The sequence below is a fragment of the Rhipicephalus sanguineus genome, chromosome 7 (genome assembly GCF_013339695.2).
Source record: "Rhipicephalus sanguineus isolate Rsan-2018 chromosome 7, BIME_Rsan_1.4, whole genome shotgun sequence".
Taxonomy (NCBI): Eukaryota; Metazoa; Arthropoda; class Arachnida; order Ixodida; family Ixodidae; genus Rhipicephalus; species Rhipicephalus sanguineus.
In genome coordinates, this window is record NC_051182.1 from 129253728 (window position 1) to 129269512 (window position 15785).

General features: G+C 48.7%; 3 protein-coding genes across 3 annotated transcripts in view; 2 read left to right on the forward strand and 1 right to left on the reverse strand.

The window, feature by feature from the left end:
- The window catches only part of LOC119399911 (cytosolic endo-beta-N-acetylglucosaminidase), a 195389-nt gene that overhangs the window by 111474 nt on the left and 68130 nt on the right, over positions 1-15785 (forward strand). The window lies entirely within an intron of this gene.
- The window catches only part of LOC119399917 (cytosolic endo-beta-N-acetylglucosaminidase), a 192877-nt gene that overhangs the window by 84305 nt on the left and 92787 nt on the right, over positions 1-15785 (forward strand). The gene's annotated exons all lie outside the window — the stretch shown is intronic.
- Positions 5217-15785, reverse strand: part of LOC119399920 (60S ribosomal protein L18) — a 230300-nt gene continuing 219731 nt past the window's right edge. The window contains exon 7 of the mRNA XM_049417897.1: positions 5217-5327. Within this exon, the coding sequence (XP_049273854.1) occupies positions 5255-5327 (73 nt within the window). The 3' untranslated portion in view covers positions 5217-5254. The remainder of the gene's footprint in view (positions 5328-15785) is intronic.

Below are 15785 nucleotides of genomic sequence, written 5' to 3' on the forward strand. Positions count from 1 at the left end.
TGGTACGGGCGTCACCACTTCGATAAGTCGATGAATAGGCTGCAGCAGGTGGAAGAAGCAGACAGGCTTGGTAAAGGTGGTAACACAAACGTTGAGTCAGCCCGGTTTCCACAGGGGACCAGGGTCAGAAAGCACGTCTTGGCAGGCCACTGCAGTACCTGAAAAAATCGATGCAATGAGCTTGAGTACGCGTGTGCGCACAGCCTGCCGCCGCTGCCAAAGTGTGAGAAACGCCCGCCAAAGCCAGGAAGGAAGCCACGGGAAAACGTCACTGTACGTCACGCCGAAGTAGGCAGATGGCACGCCAGGAACAGTCGGTGATAGCAGCAGGAACTGCTGGTACGGGCGTCACCACTTCGATAAGTCGATGATAGGCTGAAAAAATCGATGCAATGAGCTTGAGTACGCGTGTGCGCACAGCCTGCCGCCGCTGCCAAGTGTACAGGATCGCTTTCTTGGGGAGTATTTATGTCACACAACTATATCGCCATCTGGCTTGCTCGCCCTTACTTTCTTGCAAAGCCGGCTCTCGCCACTGTCCTGTCAAGAATGCTACGTCACGCTGATAGCACGCACACCGTTCGTGACCGGGAAGTGCCGGGGCTGCGGTGATAACGCAGCTACACGAGGTAGATGACGAGGATTTTTCCTGTCTGGCAAGGAAACATCTGACAGATCCCACGCACTGTGGGAACCGACGCAATACGAAGCAGCCTGCAAAGAGCTGCATACATCGCCTTGTTTGTCTTTGAGGCAAACGAAGTCATTCATGTTCACTCTATATCGCATGCATGTTTGTCATGTATGCATGCAAATTTACAATCCGGTATATACCATGTTAATGAAACGCATATCCTTGTATATACAATGCAACCTGTCATTTAGTTCGTCACGCACTCATGAGGTATACCAATTTCGGTATATGTCCAGTTAACAAAACGGCTGGAAGCGCACCAATACCGTAGCATGTAAATCATGCCGTACATGACATGCGTGCCATGATTTGCATGTTTGGACCTGTCATTTCTGTTTGTCATACAGTCACGTCGCGCAATAAATTTTGGTGTATATGAAGCTAGCGAATCGGCCGCGAGCGCACCATGAGCGTGGCATGTAAGTCATGCCGTGCATGACATGCATGTCATGATTTTCAGTTACCACTTGTCTTTAGTTCGTCATGCAGTACCGTAGCGCAATACCAATTTTGGTGTATGTCAGGCTAGTGACAGCCGCGAGCGCACCATGAGCGTGGCATGGCAGGGGGGGGGGGGGGGAAGGGGAGGCGCCTCTTAATCCCCTGACGGGGGTGCCAAGTCTGCACCATTCCTTTCTCAATCGTACCTGTCATGTCATTGTTTAACGTGCAGGGTTACGGCTATAGTGTACTAGAATATTATTATTCTTGTACACTATAGTTAGAGCCGGCCATGCAGGCTTTTGGCGATAATGGCGGCAGAGGTATGCTAGCCACCATAGCCGAGGACCCCTGATGTTGCATTCCCTTGCTCCCGGAAAGCCGTGGACCATAGGCAGCGCGTTGTCAGAAGCACGTCACCGCTTCATTTTCATTTACGCATTCAATGTGACTCTTGATTTCTTTTCGCACTCGTTAAATCGGGGAGGGGGGGGTGAAGTGGACCTTCAACCCCCCCCCATTGGAGTACCCTGCGCACGCCTGATCCTTCTCGATGATCCTTTCAGGAAGTACCACCTGGAGGACCTGAGAGGTGCAGACGGCGCCATTCTTGAAGAGATCGGTCTGCACTTCTCCTGCGTCGGAACGGAGACCAACGTTTGCCTGCTGGGCCAACTAGACGTCAGACGGCCGGGCGACGTTGAGCAAGCCGTTCCCGGTGGGAAAGCTGTCGACAAGGCCGTCGTCAGCGACGACAGCAGCAGCGACGATAACCAGAAAGGAAGCGGCTACGAGAGGAAGTACGGGCTTGACGCAGTTATAGCCGAGTAATAAAACGTGTATGCAGGGTGATGTCGTTCTTCAAGCGAAGCTTTTTGTAACTCGTAGGTTTCGGCGGCCGCTTCGGACGCGAGAAACCCGGCGCCTGCGAGCGGTACGGAGGTGCGCCTGTTGTGCGCATTTGTATGCGCCGTTTTCCAAAAAATCATGCTCCCTCGCCGTGGCTGTCGCGCTGACCGTTTCATTAGTTGGCACTTCGAATATTTTTATCGAGTCGCGTGTCATTAACGTTGCCGCATTTCATGTTGCCTGGATATGAACGCTTGACCGTCGTTGTTGCATGTAGCAGCTGAAGTGTTGCCGCTGCTAAGCACGTGATGAAGGTCCTGTCCCGGCATGGAGGAAGTTACTAGGGCCGGTACGTCACATGGGCATCTGCCGTCGTAAAGACCGTTTCAAAAGATAGGAAGCCAGCAGAAGTGTCGGCAGGATTTTGTCTTGGCTGGGCGAAGGAGGGGAGAGCGCTGGTGTAGCCGGGTGCAATTTCTGGTGTGGCTTGAGGGGGGCAAGTCCCCGTTTGCACCCCCTGCCGACGCCCATGGAAGCCATGGAGCGATGCTAACAGCGTGGGCGTCCCCGTAGCACTAGATCTTGGTCTGGCTTCTGGCGCTATCGCAGCGCGTGTGTTCCGAGTGTCGGGCATGACTGCAAGATGCAAGCCCATGAGGCTTGCATCAGATCGATAACGCCAGCCGGAGCAAGATTCCAGCGCTACGGTGACGCGGCTGAAAACGTAGATTCGCCTATACGGCAGTCGAGGCATCTTGGAGTTCGACTGGCTGAATCCAGGCTTTCCGCTGTTCGCGTTTCTTTCCATCGCGATAGTGCATCGGCGAATATTCCTTCAGTTCAAGGCAATGCGCCTCATCGTCGGTTGAATGATTCAACGCCGTTTCCTTTCTTGTTTGCTGTAAGTACCTTATTGTTACGCGAAGACAATGACTGCACATGGCTACCCGAATCGAACTGCCTATTTTACAGGTATAGATAAGTGGGTGTAAGGCAAAGTCGAAAGTGAACAAGAACAAGTAGGCATGCAGTCAGTCGGGCGCAACCAAGGTGGGGGGATTAAACCAGCTCCGCTTCACGGACACTGATGAACATCGAAGCGGTGGCCCTCCCTTCGTCAGGCTAACGCATTTCGATGAAGTGTGGATTAGTAGTTTTACCCACTTTCTGTGGCCATACTCGTTTATGATGATGAGTTTTCAGATGGGCCGCACAGTGGACATACCCGTTTGATGAGTTTTCTTCGTTTATAGTGAACCATGGCGAGTAGTGGGATTTACCCACTTTCTGTGGCACAAAACCCGCTTATGTTGGCTTTTGATGAGTTTTCGCTTCATTTTTACTGAACCAGTGGCGAGTAGTGGGATTTACCCTTTTTTTCGTGGCACACACCCTATGATCAGCGTACCACGGCGGTGTACATTAAAGCCTCGACTTCCTTCTTAGTGAAAGTTGTGTGTAGTGTGATTTACGCATTTCTGTGGCACATACGCGTTTGTTGTTGGGCTAACTGTTTGCCTCCATTTTTAGTGTACCTGGCGAGTAGTGGGATCTACCCAATCTGTGGCAAATACTCGTTTATGATGCCCACAAGCGTTACCACGGATCCCGGACATGAAAGGCTCGACCAAGAACAGCTGCGCTGTTAAATTGCATGCGTACGCTCTCGATAATAGTTAGCAAGTTACGGAAATACAGTACGCGAATACGGTAAGGCTGTACGGTACAGCTCCTCCTTTCCCGTCGTTGAGCGGCCAAAGCACAACCAGCGGGAAAGGAGGAACACTACCGCACTGCCTTACCGTATTTCCGTAACTTGCACTTCGTACACGCGAACGGTAAAGAAGCCTGGATGCGTGACACAATGCATCGGTGACCGCGCAAGTTTTAGCATTTACTTCACCTGTACTGCCTCTGCCCCTTGATAGCACTGCGCACGCAAGCGAAGCCGCCCCACGTTGTCCTTGTGCACGTGACAGCTATCACGTGGACAGCTGGCACGTAACAGCAATACTCAAGCACTCACTGTACCCGAGCAACGTTCCCAAACGGAACTACACCACAGAAAACTTCGAGCAACTGCTACGGCATCCAACTGCAACACGGTTCAGCGATCGTGCGTTTTACTTGAGGCCGTCGCACTAGATTGTCTAAGACCTAAGATCATGCTGCAGCATATGTCCAAAGGAAGTGTCGTCGTTTGCTCAGTAATAAGCCGGCAAAATGACAAAAGATTCGTACAAACTCGACGGTGAAGGCTTCTAGGTTTACGCTGGCCTGTCGCTCGCATCGTACTCATTAAAACCCGTCGCAAGTCCACACTTACTTCGGTGCCGTCGAAAACACGATTGCTTTCTCGTCGTCTGAGGCCCTAATAAATTCTGTACTGCTCTCCAAAAGCCTACCTGTTTTATCGCACCTGTCGCCACAGCGCACACGCATAGCATGCAGAGAGACAGTTGATAGCGTGGTAACTGATGGTGAATTCCATTGGCAGATTCGTAGCACTTCCGGTAGCAGTTTTTCTGCTCCATTCGGAGCAAGTGTTCCATTGGAGGATGAGAGTGCTCCCTGTATGTTTCATTGGCAGATCTGGAGCAGCTACGCGGCCAGATCCACTCCACGGAGCAGCTCTCTACTCCGCGAAAAGCGGCGGATTCGACCGGAAATCGCAAGCTCACCGCGCGTGCAGAGCGTGGCGTACCGCGTGTGCGATGAAATGCGCTGTTCGACCGCGCGCGTTCCCTCCGCTGGCGCCCGTAAAGCCGAAAACTGCGCGAACCGCGAGGAATGCTGGGCGCTTGCAAAGCAGATGTGCACTAGCGCCCCCTACGGTTTGCTCTGGCGAGGGCGCTTGTGTTCCATTGGCAGATTTCCTTCGGATGCTATCCACGGAGTGGAGTGCTCTGGCGTAGAGTTTGTCGGCCACTCCGAATCTGCCTATGAATTTTCACCATGAGGGAATCTTCATCAAATCGCACCGGTGCGTCCGGACGTAGATAGGAATAAACCGGACACCAGGGTGCCCCGGCGCAATTCGACGATGCCATAAAGTAGCCGCTCGTGGCGCAAGAGCAACTGGAAGATTTAAGAGTACTGCAAACGTAGGCTGGTATGGGCAACAGCCCACACCAGAAGCACTCTCAGTGTTTCCTTAGAACATTCTAAAGGAGAATGCTCCAAAGAGAAAACAGGCTCAAATCCAACAGGAAGGTGTGGTTGCCACGGCGATGTGTTTTATTTTGACTGGGAACGGTCGAGTCACAGCGCTCAAGCCTTGTAGCCACGGCTCTTCCTTCTGCCGGCGCGCTCGTACTTGCGTCCCTTCGATCGCACGTATGGCCTGGAAGGAAAGAAAAAAAAAAAAATTAAGCAACACAGCAACTCAAATGACCACCAGTATCTAAGATACATCGTGGCTAAGAGCGTGATTAACACGGCCACAGCGCTGTGTTGTGTGTCCTCCTATTTTCTTCGTCCACGTTAATCGCATATTTAGCCACATTGAATCAATACCACACACACACCGTATTTCATCCTACTTAATGTATCAAAGCTACTGTAGACCCTTCGCAATTCACATACCAAGTCAGGCCGGCAACCTTTGCAACACTTCCAGCATGTTTGCTGTGTCACAGTGAGAGGCTTTGTGAAGTCTAATGAAACTTTTATATGTTAGCTTCTTTCCTACTACAATGCTGACTGGCAAATCCAATGATACACAAGAAACTAACCATACATAGCACAGCAGCGTCTTTATATTGTGAAAGTTCGACAACGTCAATACAGATGGAACGCGGTGCACGGTCGCAATAAGTCAGAAAAGATGTGATCATGGATGCTGGAATGCGTGCCTCATGCATTCCAACATCAATGCTACTCCATCAGCAGTGGACACGTTTTCACTTCAGGCCGACTTCACCAAACAAAACCATTTGTGGCCGCAAAACAAGAAAAGAGTACAAAAAAGGTATGGCCTCCTGTCCAAAAATTAAACTACAAGTGGTAGTTTTACTGAAATGTGCTACATGATGTATTATCATGAACTTTGTCAAATTCGTTCAGCCATGTAACAGGAGCATTACTAACGACCCCATGAGCGGAAGATTCCATGGCACACGAACAAGGCCACGTGGCATACTTTCAACTAGGTAGGCAATGCAATAAAGAAGAAACGAATACAGTAAAATGACGGGAACTCACTTGGTGTGACTGTGGGAACTCCAGGAGCCGGTCCAAAGTGCGGCAGGCCTCGCGGCGTTGCGAGGTCCTGCACACAAGCGAGACACGAGCAGCGTGTCAGTGACATCCACGGAATGTCTACATATTCACGCATGTGTCAACAGTTTTGCATGCACTTTCGGTATTCGTGCATGAATGTTACAAGGCTTCCGACTTTCAACATCACTTAAAGGCAAATGATGAACACATCAAAATTGCACTTGGGAAGGCGTGGTTGTTTCGATAAATTGAGTTTATACTTGACATATTTGAGAAGTTGGGCCGTATTTTGGAGGATTCTAGCGTGCCGTGACTGAACACCAGCGCGAAAGGGAGTGCGCATCGATGGCCGTGATGTCAAACGTCCTCACGGCAGATGCAAAGTGCACGTTTTCTTGTCCCGTACTTCCATTTCTCCACCTCTCCTTTAGACCCTTTCCTCCCCTCCACAAAGGCGCTGAGACCTGCCCCACCCTTTCTGTGCTTCACCCCCCGAGAGCATTGTTTGCTGCCAGTGCCGATGGTAGTGGTTCTAGGAGTGCAGTGGGTTGGCTCGAGCTGTGGGCTGGCAAGGTTGGCATGCCCGTTTCCGGGGACGTTAGTCACCTCCTATAGACCTTTTCACAGGAGAAAAACGCCGCCATTTTCACGGGAGTACAAAGGCCGACGTCACAGCCTCGGCAGTGCATGTTTGGGGGTCACGTCTATTAGTGCAGCCAAAAAAGGATTATGGCGGCGCTCAGGGAATCATCTGTGATAAGGACCATAGCTCACGTGTGACCAGTAGACGCGGCAGTTTGTGAACACACCATAAAATCATTATTTTCCGCTAGTTTCTGCGTGAAATTAATGTTGTGTCTACCGATATCAGACCCAATCTTTCAATCTGGTTGAAAATCTTGGCCGCAAAAATTCTGTTCCGCATCACAAGTGCTTTGCTTAATTTTACACCTTGCAACTTTAAACACTAATTCAACTTATTCACAACAAGTAAGCGTTAAAGACATTTACCCACATACAAGGATTGTCCAGAACTTGTTACCAAAGCATCATACCTACTCTCAGGACATTCTGTCTCAAGCCCATTTAGAATGAAGTTCTTTTCCGACTGCCAACTACCCTGCGATGCCAACCGATGCAGAGAGTTGCAACATGGCCAGCAGTAATTAATTTTCATGTTGACCAGCAATATTGGTGCAGAAGTGCAATAAAATGAACAGAGACCACACAAATGCTGTAGCCGCATTCAAGAAGAATCGTACACCGGTCCACTTCATCTCATTTAGAAAGCTAGCAAAATATGTATTCAAATGCAAAAGAAACGGCAGTGTGGGCAGATATATACGTGGCAGCCCTGTGCTTGTAGAGCCATCACACCTGGTACTGCCGAGGCGTCTATCGCGACGCCCCATCACCATCTCTGTTGGCCTGAAGTCGACCACCACCGTGCACCCACGGCACTTGGACGGGGGGGCCAGGGGTGCAGGGTATTGTCGCAGGCCGCCACACCACAGATCAATTCCTGTGCATTGTGCTAAGCACCAAGACTCGACGAACAGTGTAACCTTATTAAACCTTATTATACGTCCCCCGGTTTTGTGACAACCCGCATTTTACAATGAATCGTCTGGTCCTGGCAAAACCTCCATAGAATTGTGCCCGAAACCTTGTTTATAACTGAGAATGTTACATTGACGAAACATTGTACGATAATTATCTGATACCACCCGAGAAAAACACCTTTGTTTTTCTCATACCTTATGGCCACCAAATATTCGCGGGTGCAAAAGAAAAGCTTAGGTGCCCCTAAGTTGATGATCAGAGAAAAAAAAAAAAAGTGCGAGACAGGTACCCTATGCCTTCTTAGAATGGAAAACTTATTCTCCTGGCAGTCCATTTTCTCCTGCAATCCAGTGTTACTGGCTTTAATTAAGATTTCTTCAATCGCGAGTGGATTCCGGGGCTGTTACCTAGACAAGCTCATCTTTGAGATCCGGATCTCTTCCCATTTTTGGCCCTTGGAAACTTTTCTTGGTCGACATGCATTTGAAGATCCCATTTTGTTTGCGGCACCCACAGTCGCAGACCTTGAGCACGCAAAAGGACGCAATGCAGCTACAGTCGCCGACCGTTTATTCGGACGCCGAAAATTCGGACACCTTCGCGGCACCGCCACTCGTCCCATTGAAGTAATGTAAACTCACGACCGACAATTCGGACGCCCCACAGCCAGCCGTTCGATTTTTCGGACTCCGACTAGCTGATAGAGTGCGACGTTGAATGCCTTAACAAGCTGTCAGCAATGTTTACAATATTTTTACTAGGTTGCCAGCACTGAAATGTTGCACTGGCTATAACTGGAGATCGTGCCAGTGTCAAAAATCCACGCAGAAGTTACCGATCTCGAAGGCTATGTTTGTTGGCTACACGTAACGGTTGCCTTTTGGCTTTAGCCAGTCACGTATCCATTGAACGGCTACAACGGCCAAACAGCAGGCCAAGCCAAGCCAAGCTTGGAATCTGCTCTGTGCGGCGTTTGAGGCGAATGACAGCGCGTACGAGTACGACGCGGATCCTAATTCGGACGAAGAGAGTACGACAACAGTTTACAGAAGCGCTGCAACATCAACTAGACCAACATCGTTTCCTTTTGGCGTGTGAGGGTTTGCGTCTCATGTTTCTGTGGCTAGGCCTGATCTGCATCCCGAGCTTTGTGTCCTGCTCATGCGAGGCCTGATCTGCTGAAATTGCTCCGACGCTGCCCGTTCCGAATAAACGGTCGGCGACTGTATCTTCACCGTGCAAAATAGCTTGGCCTTGACGTGAGCATTGATAGTAACAGCAGCACATAACCAACTGCACTTCACAAAGGAACAAATGCGATGCGCACAGCTCAGTCGCACACGAAATCGCCCTACTCGAACGTGAAGCACACTTCTCTGCAGCGCACACTTCCCAAAGTGACGGCTGCACCTGTTACGCTTGAAAGGAAGACAACTGCACTTAACAAGGCTTGTCTCCTTGTGCCCCTGCATATCACCTACATCTCCAGACGGCACCAGAGGAAAGAAAAAAATATCCCCGCATATTACCCAAGCTTCAGCCGTGCCAATTCATTTCACACCTTCATAGAAATGGCCTCACTAGTCATGCTACAAGATTGCAAAAACATTACTTTTACTGTGTTAGTCACCAGTGTCACTCCCTTGTCCTCATCTACTGCGAGTTTCAGGTGTCATTGCCACCTTGCGTGCACTGCTGTCAAGGCCATTACGCACACTTAAATTTGCATATAAGCTGCAGCTCAACTTTAGTTCCAACTTTTTCTGTATTTCTGTGTAGCATCATCATCACAATCCTGACAACGCCCACGGCTGGGCAAAGACCATTCTCATGTTTTGCCAATTAACTCAGTCTTATACTTGCGGCAGCCGCGTTACATGCAAACCTTTTAATCTCACATGCCCACCTAACTTTCAGCCTCCCCATCACACACTTGCCTTATCTTGGAATCCAGTTTTTACTTTCAATGACCAGCAGTATCGCCTTCACACAACAGCCCTGCCCCTGTCCATCTCTCCTTCTTAATTTCGACTAAGATGCACCTAACACCCATTTGTTGCCTGACACACACTGCTCTCTTCTTGTCCCTTAAGGCTACACTTATTTTTTTTCCAAGACTCACTGCGTCGTGCTCAATTTTACGTTTACCCTCTGTGTAAGCCACAAGGTTTCTGCCCCCCCCGCCCATTAATGTACCAGTAAGATGCAACTGTTATATACCCTTCTCATGCATGTTATGCGGAGGAAAACACGACACGTTTCCTAGCACATACTGCTAGCGGCAACACAACATGCCTCAGGAGAGACGGGTTTGCGGTTACAGAGCATTCTACTGCAACGTACAAAACGATTAAACTCACCCTGCATGAGCACGGTGCCCTTGCCCTTGGGGGCCTTCACGGCCAGCTCATCAAAGGTGAGGATTTCACCGCCAGCCTTCAGGATGCGAGCGCGGGCTCCTCAGTCACTTTGAGGGCGCACACCTGCAATTTGAAAGGATACCATGCTTTCCTGGTTTTGTCGTTATTAGAAGGGGGCAACCATCAGCAATGTGAGGATCAGCCTAACGTAACATGTAATTAACGATAGCATAGCCAATTATGGCAAACTTTGGCATTGCTATGGAAAGGCCACCAAAAATTGTAAGAAACTAGAGCTCTACTGTGGTGGAGCGCCATAAGATGCCACTCTTGGAACCGGGGCCCGCATGTGGGAAGGAACGAAACAATGTGGGTTCTATAATATAATAATAATAATAATAATAATAATAATAATAATAATAATAATAATATAATAATAAACTGTAGCAATATGCGCCAAAGACATGGTCCTACAGGCCATAGTAGAAGGCTCGCGAAATTTAGACATCTAATGTTCTTGAACGTGCATTGACATCGCAGTTCACTAATGTGGGTCTGCGGTATCGCCGAGTGTGACGCACCAGCAATGTGCTTCTGCCGAAATTTCAGTCCACGAAAGCACACACACTGTAAACGACATGCAATACATCCCCATGCACAGTACCCACTTCACCATCAGGACTGTGTGTCCTCTCCCAAATAACATTCCTTTCTGCACATCTTAAATTGCCACTGCCATTTTCAGCATAGTCAGATGGGTGCACCCTGCGAACTTCCAACTTTGACAACACTCGCAAGGAGTCTGCGCAGCTAAACTGGATGAGCATTCACGCTTGATGTAATATTAAAACACCTGCAAGGCCGTGCTCGCGTCTAATTCTTTGGCCAGTGACGCCTCTGTATACTGGGAATGGAACAATGCAAACATATAACAGTCATGCCGGATATCAAACTAGAAGGGGATCGCAATAGTTTCGATATATCGAGAATTCGAAATACAAAATAGCGTGTTAAGCTTAAATAAAGCACTGCAGACCTCGATACAGTTTTTCCGAATCGTAAAGCATAACATGACGATTCCGTCACATATACTAATAGTCCGCAAACTGGCTGCCTACATAAATCTAGTATCAACTACAGCTATAAAAAAGAACCTTCCGTGCGTCAAGAGACTATAAATGCTGTTTGTTCATTTCCGTTTGATTCATTGAAAAAGAACCTCCGTGGCATTGCCTGGTACGCGCGTATGATTCAAAGGTTCCATTTCGCCGAACTGCCTTCAACCGGCACCCTGCTTCGCTCACGCCTCTCATCTCAGTGTAGTTTCAGGATTGCGTACTGCCGCGTGTGTTTTGCGTGCTCGTGAAGTCGCTCCGACAGAAATTCGACAAAATGCTGCATGCAACACGCCGGCACTACGAGCCCTCAGCAGCATACCGCGTTCATCGGGGCTCAAGTCCTGAATTGGAGCCTAGCGTCGTGAGCCATGTCTCGTTGTCAAGTTCTCTCGTCCACATCCATTGTGGAGATTGCAGCAAGCTGCGATGGCCGTTGTTCCTGCTGTGGGTCCCTCTACTTTCGCTCTGCTGCTACTAGTGTCATCGCCGCGCAGTAAAGGTGGCGGGCAACGTTGGGCACGGCAGCAGTGACGTATGAAAGTGACGTAGCACGTAGCAGTGCGTATGAAGCTACGTCGGAGGCCTTTTTTCAGGCAGGTGATTTGAAGTGGCTCTAACGCGATGCGGACCACTGAAACGTGATTTTATTTCTAGATAAGCACTTTCTTGGCATAAAGTAGCACTACGAGGATTCTGGACCGCTATTTCAACAATCAACGCTGACTTATATTTGCCTTATGTCCCTTTAAGCACAGGCACATGTCCCTAACAAGTAGCACTACGAGGATTCTGGACCGCTATTTCAACAATCAACGCTGACTTAATATTTGCCTTAGTGTCCCTTTAAGCACAGGCACATGTCCCTAACCAATGTCACTTGCAGTGTAAGCTTGCGACACGAGTTAAAGGGACAATAAACGCAAATGCTAAGTCGATGTTGATTGTTGAAATAGCATTCCAGAACCTCGTAGCCCTTGTTTCGCGCCAAGGAAATGCTTATTCTGAATGAAACACGTTAGAGTAGTCCACACAGCGTTAGCACACTTCAAATCACGCGCCTGAAAAAGGCCTCCGACGTAGCATTTGCACTGCCCAATGTTGACTGCCTTTACTGCCCCACAGCTGACACAGCGGTTTCCACTCTGAAGGCCACACTGCACATCACATGGACATGGCATTTTGTCAAACTCTTCGTTAGAGCAACTTTTATGAGCGTGCGAGGCACACGCAGCAGTACGCGATAATGAAACCATCACTGAGACGCGACCAGACCGCAGCCCTGCGAATAGGAACTTTTGCACAACCCATGCAGTTCTCCACTGTAACGTAGAGTTCTTTTTTTTCATGAATCAAATAGAAACGTACAGCAGCATTTTATTACGGCTTGCAATGCTCAGAATGTTCTTTTTTATCATAAGTAGCTTGAATACTAATGATAATTTGTACTCGACATCATCGGGCTCATTCCAAACATCCCACTGGTGGCGCATATAGTGTCCCAACATGACCTTAATTTCTCGATTACTAGAGCACTGCTATCATTCCAAACACTGACCTTTAACTCTGATTGTTGTGTCGGCTGGCGCTCCATTGATAAGAGCACTCTGCGAAGTGCGCATGTGCCGCTAGGTGTTAAGGGGAGACACTGGTCTCGAAACGAAAAGTTTTATTATTGAGATATTGTAATGAAATTGGGTGTGTTATGTATTTCTTCCTCCTGTTTTCAAAATATAATTAGTTTTCATGTACTTCAATTATTATCAAATTGTGAGAGCATAAGTGAAATCTAATTAGGTAATTTCTTACGGGTCATTAAGACACTTTCCCTCAGTATTTTTAGGTTCTGTTTAAGATGCAGCTGTAGCCAAAGACCTGCCATGTGGAGCTATGCTATTTATATTGTCACTGAGATAATCATCATATAAGAACTTTCAATTGTATTGACATTGTGTAATCTTGAAATGCAATTAGCTCACATTATTGTTCACAAAATTTCATATGTTCATCTTAGCCACAAAAAAATAGCATAGCTCCACAGTCCTATTTCTTACGAATTCAACGGTATAAATTTCTCAAAATTACCTTACAAAAACATAATGAAAGATCCGTAAGGCTGGTCAAGTTGGCAAAAAATGTGAAGCTGAGAAAATCGCGTTTGAAGATTGACCGCACTGTATAAATTTCTAAAAGGAACCTTTAACCATAAATTTTATTCACATGGTTCCCCATCTGTTTCCCTTCAAAACAAAACAGAAAGTGTCTTGTTCCACCCAAGGAATCATATCTAAAAAATTTTCCAATGTGCAAAGCATGATCAAAACCCCACCATGACAAGCGGCTGGGGGGTTCTGGAAAAGCCATGGGGTATGAGCTCAAGCGACTGGCTGCTCATGTCTTTTCAGTCTTTAGGAAGAACCTTCTAGATGTTAGGCAGCATGTTACCCTGGGTAATAGGTTGCTATGCTTGAGAGAATACCTTCAAAGTAGTCCAGGACTGTAATCTTCAGTTGCACCCGTTTTGTGTCTCCTTGCAAGAGTCTTTTTTGTGTTGGTGCTCTTCAGATGAGTTGCATTTGCCTTGCGTAAACGCAGAGAGTCTTTTTCTAGGCTGTGGTCCCAGGGCACAGCCGAGACAAAAGTTTGAGTAAACAACATGGTCAATTACAAGGCCAGTGTAGAGCTCAATGATGCAGCCCCACACCTATGTGTGAGCTCCGACCTCGCGTCATCCATGAGCCGTCGAACACAACATCGATGTTCCCTATGGGGTTCAGGAAGTCTGTATACAGCTCTTTATTACTGCCACACTAGCAGCTTCACTTTCAGTCGCTGTGTTTTCGCAGGCTTTCACTAAACTTTTTTAGGTGTCCCTGAAACGTCTTGTGGTGCAAGCCTCGGTGCGAAAGGTTCATACACGCACACGCACAAAAGTCCGAAAGGGCAGTAACACCTTTGCCTATCATCTGTATCCCCTTCATGGCCCTCATGTTGACTTCGAAGGGAGTGATGGTGGCAGTTCCGCTCACTCTCGGAGAAGAAAATTGCTTCTTCTCGAAATCACAACTGCTGCAAGAAAAAATAAGCTTTACCGCAAGGCCGTACTCCTTGTCCGTTGCCTTCCTCACGCTGAGACTTTTTGCGTCGCATTTGTCGCACTTCGCTTGTGCAAAAAAGTTATTCAAAACTTTCATATCGACGAGCAAAAATCGGTCCCGGCGTCACCGGTCTGGCACTCCGCGCTTACTCCAAGAAGGTCGAACTTGCGCTGGTTAGCCGACTTTCCAGACAGAACGGTCTTCGTTTGCGCCGATCTCTCAACTCGCTGCGCCTGCTCCGCCGTTGAGTAGTACGCGGCATCAACCCGAAGTGTTTCGCTAGTCGACTTGGTCCCACGTGTCGTCATTGAAGTCCCGGCAGGTCCAAGGGTCCGCCGCGACTCCAACTCCGCTGCCGACGGTGCACTTGTAGCCGGCGCCTTCTTGTTCCAAGCCCGTTTTTTACGGCTTCCAAAAGCTCGTTGCGTCGATGGTTTCAGACGAGAGTCTCCAGGCATCTCGATCGCGTGGAAAAACTACCGGCACAAAGTAGAGACACGGTCCGTCGAGAAACACCACGATCGCAAAAGCAGGCGCACACAAACGGACAGCCACGGCGGAGACCAAACACAAAGAAAAAAAAAATGACGTGTCGGTCGCGCCAGCCAATGGGAGACTCGGAAAGGCGCGCTTGAAAAGCGCGCCGCGTGAGAGCCAATCAGTGGCCTGGAACGACCTTCAGAAAACCCGCGACGGCGGCCGTTCTGCTTGAGCGACGCCATTTTGAGATGGCGCAAAATGTGCACAAAGAAAACAGCTTCAAATCTAGCCCAAGATGGCGGCGCTCGGCCCGCTGCAACGCTCATGGCGCGCGCGGGAAGTTCGAACAAATTTCGTCCTTTTGGGGACATTTTAGTGCTGCCGGGGGTGCTTGAAAGCCGATTTTATCGCGTTTCCCGACCGAATTTAGCGTTAGCAATTTGAGAGTAGGTGCTCAGAAAGTACAAACGCCTCGAAAAAGCTTTGCGAAAATCGATTTTTTGACCATTTTGACCGTTCCAAGACCCGCGTCTCCCCTTAAAAAGCGGAGTGCCGCTTGCTATCGGCGCTCTTTCTTGCCGTAGCCACGAACCCACAAGCATGGGTCAATAAACGTCGTTCACCCGGAACTTGTCTGGTCTTTTCGGCACGTCTGTTGCAAACGTAACACTTGGCGACGAAGATGGGACTTTGAAGAGTTGCACAGCGTCAAGGAAGGCAAGTGTTCTCGGCATTCAGCCTCTGTTCAGTATCGACGATTGAAGAGTGCTGCATTTTATTCGCTGACTGATATCATGAACGAAGAAGCCATGCAGGTTCGACGCAGTTTGCTGCTCAACTGGGCCAGATGGAACCATTCGACGTTTCCAGAATGACTGGGCGTCGTACGAAGAGCGGCTAACGTCGTTTCTAATCGTCAACCGTGTTCCCGAAGGTGACAGAGTACATGCATTCATGACATCAT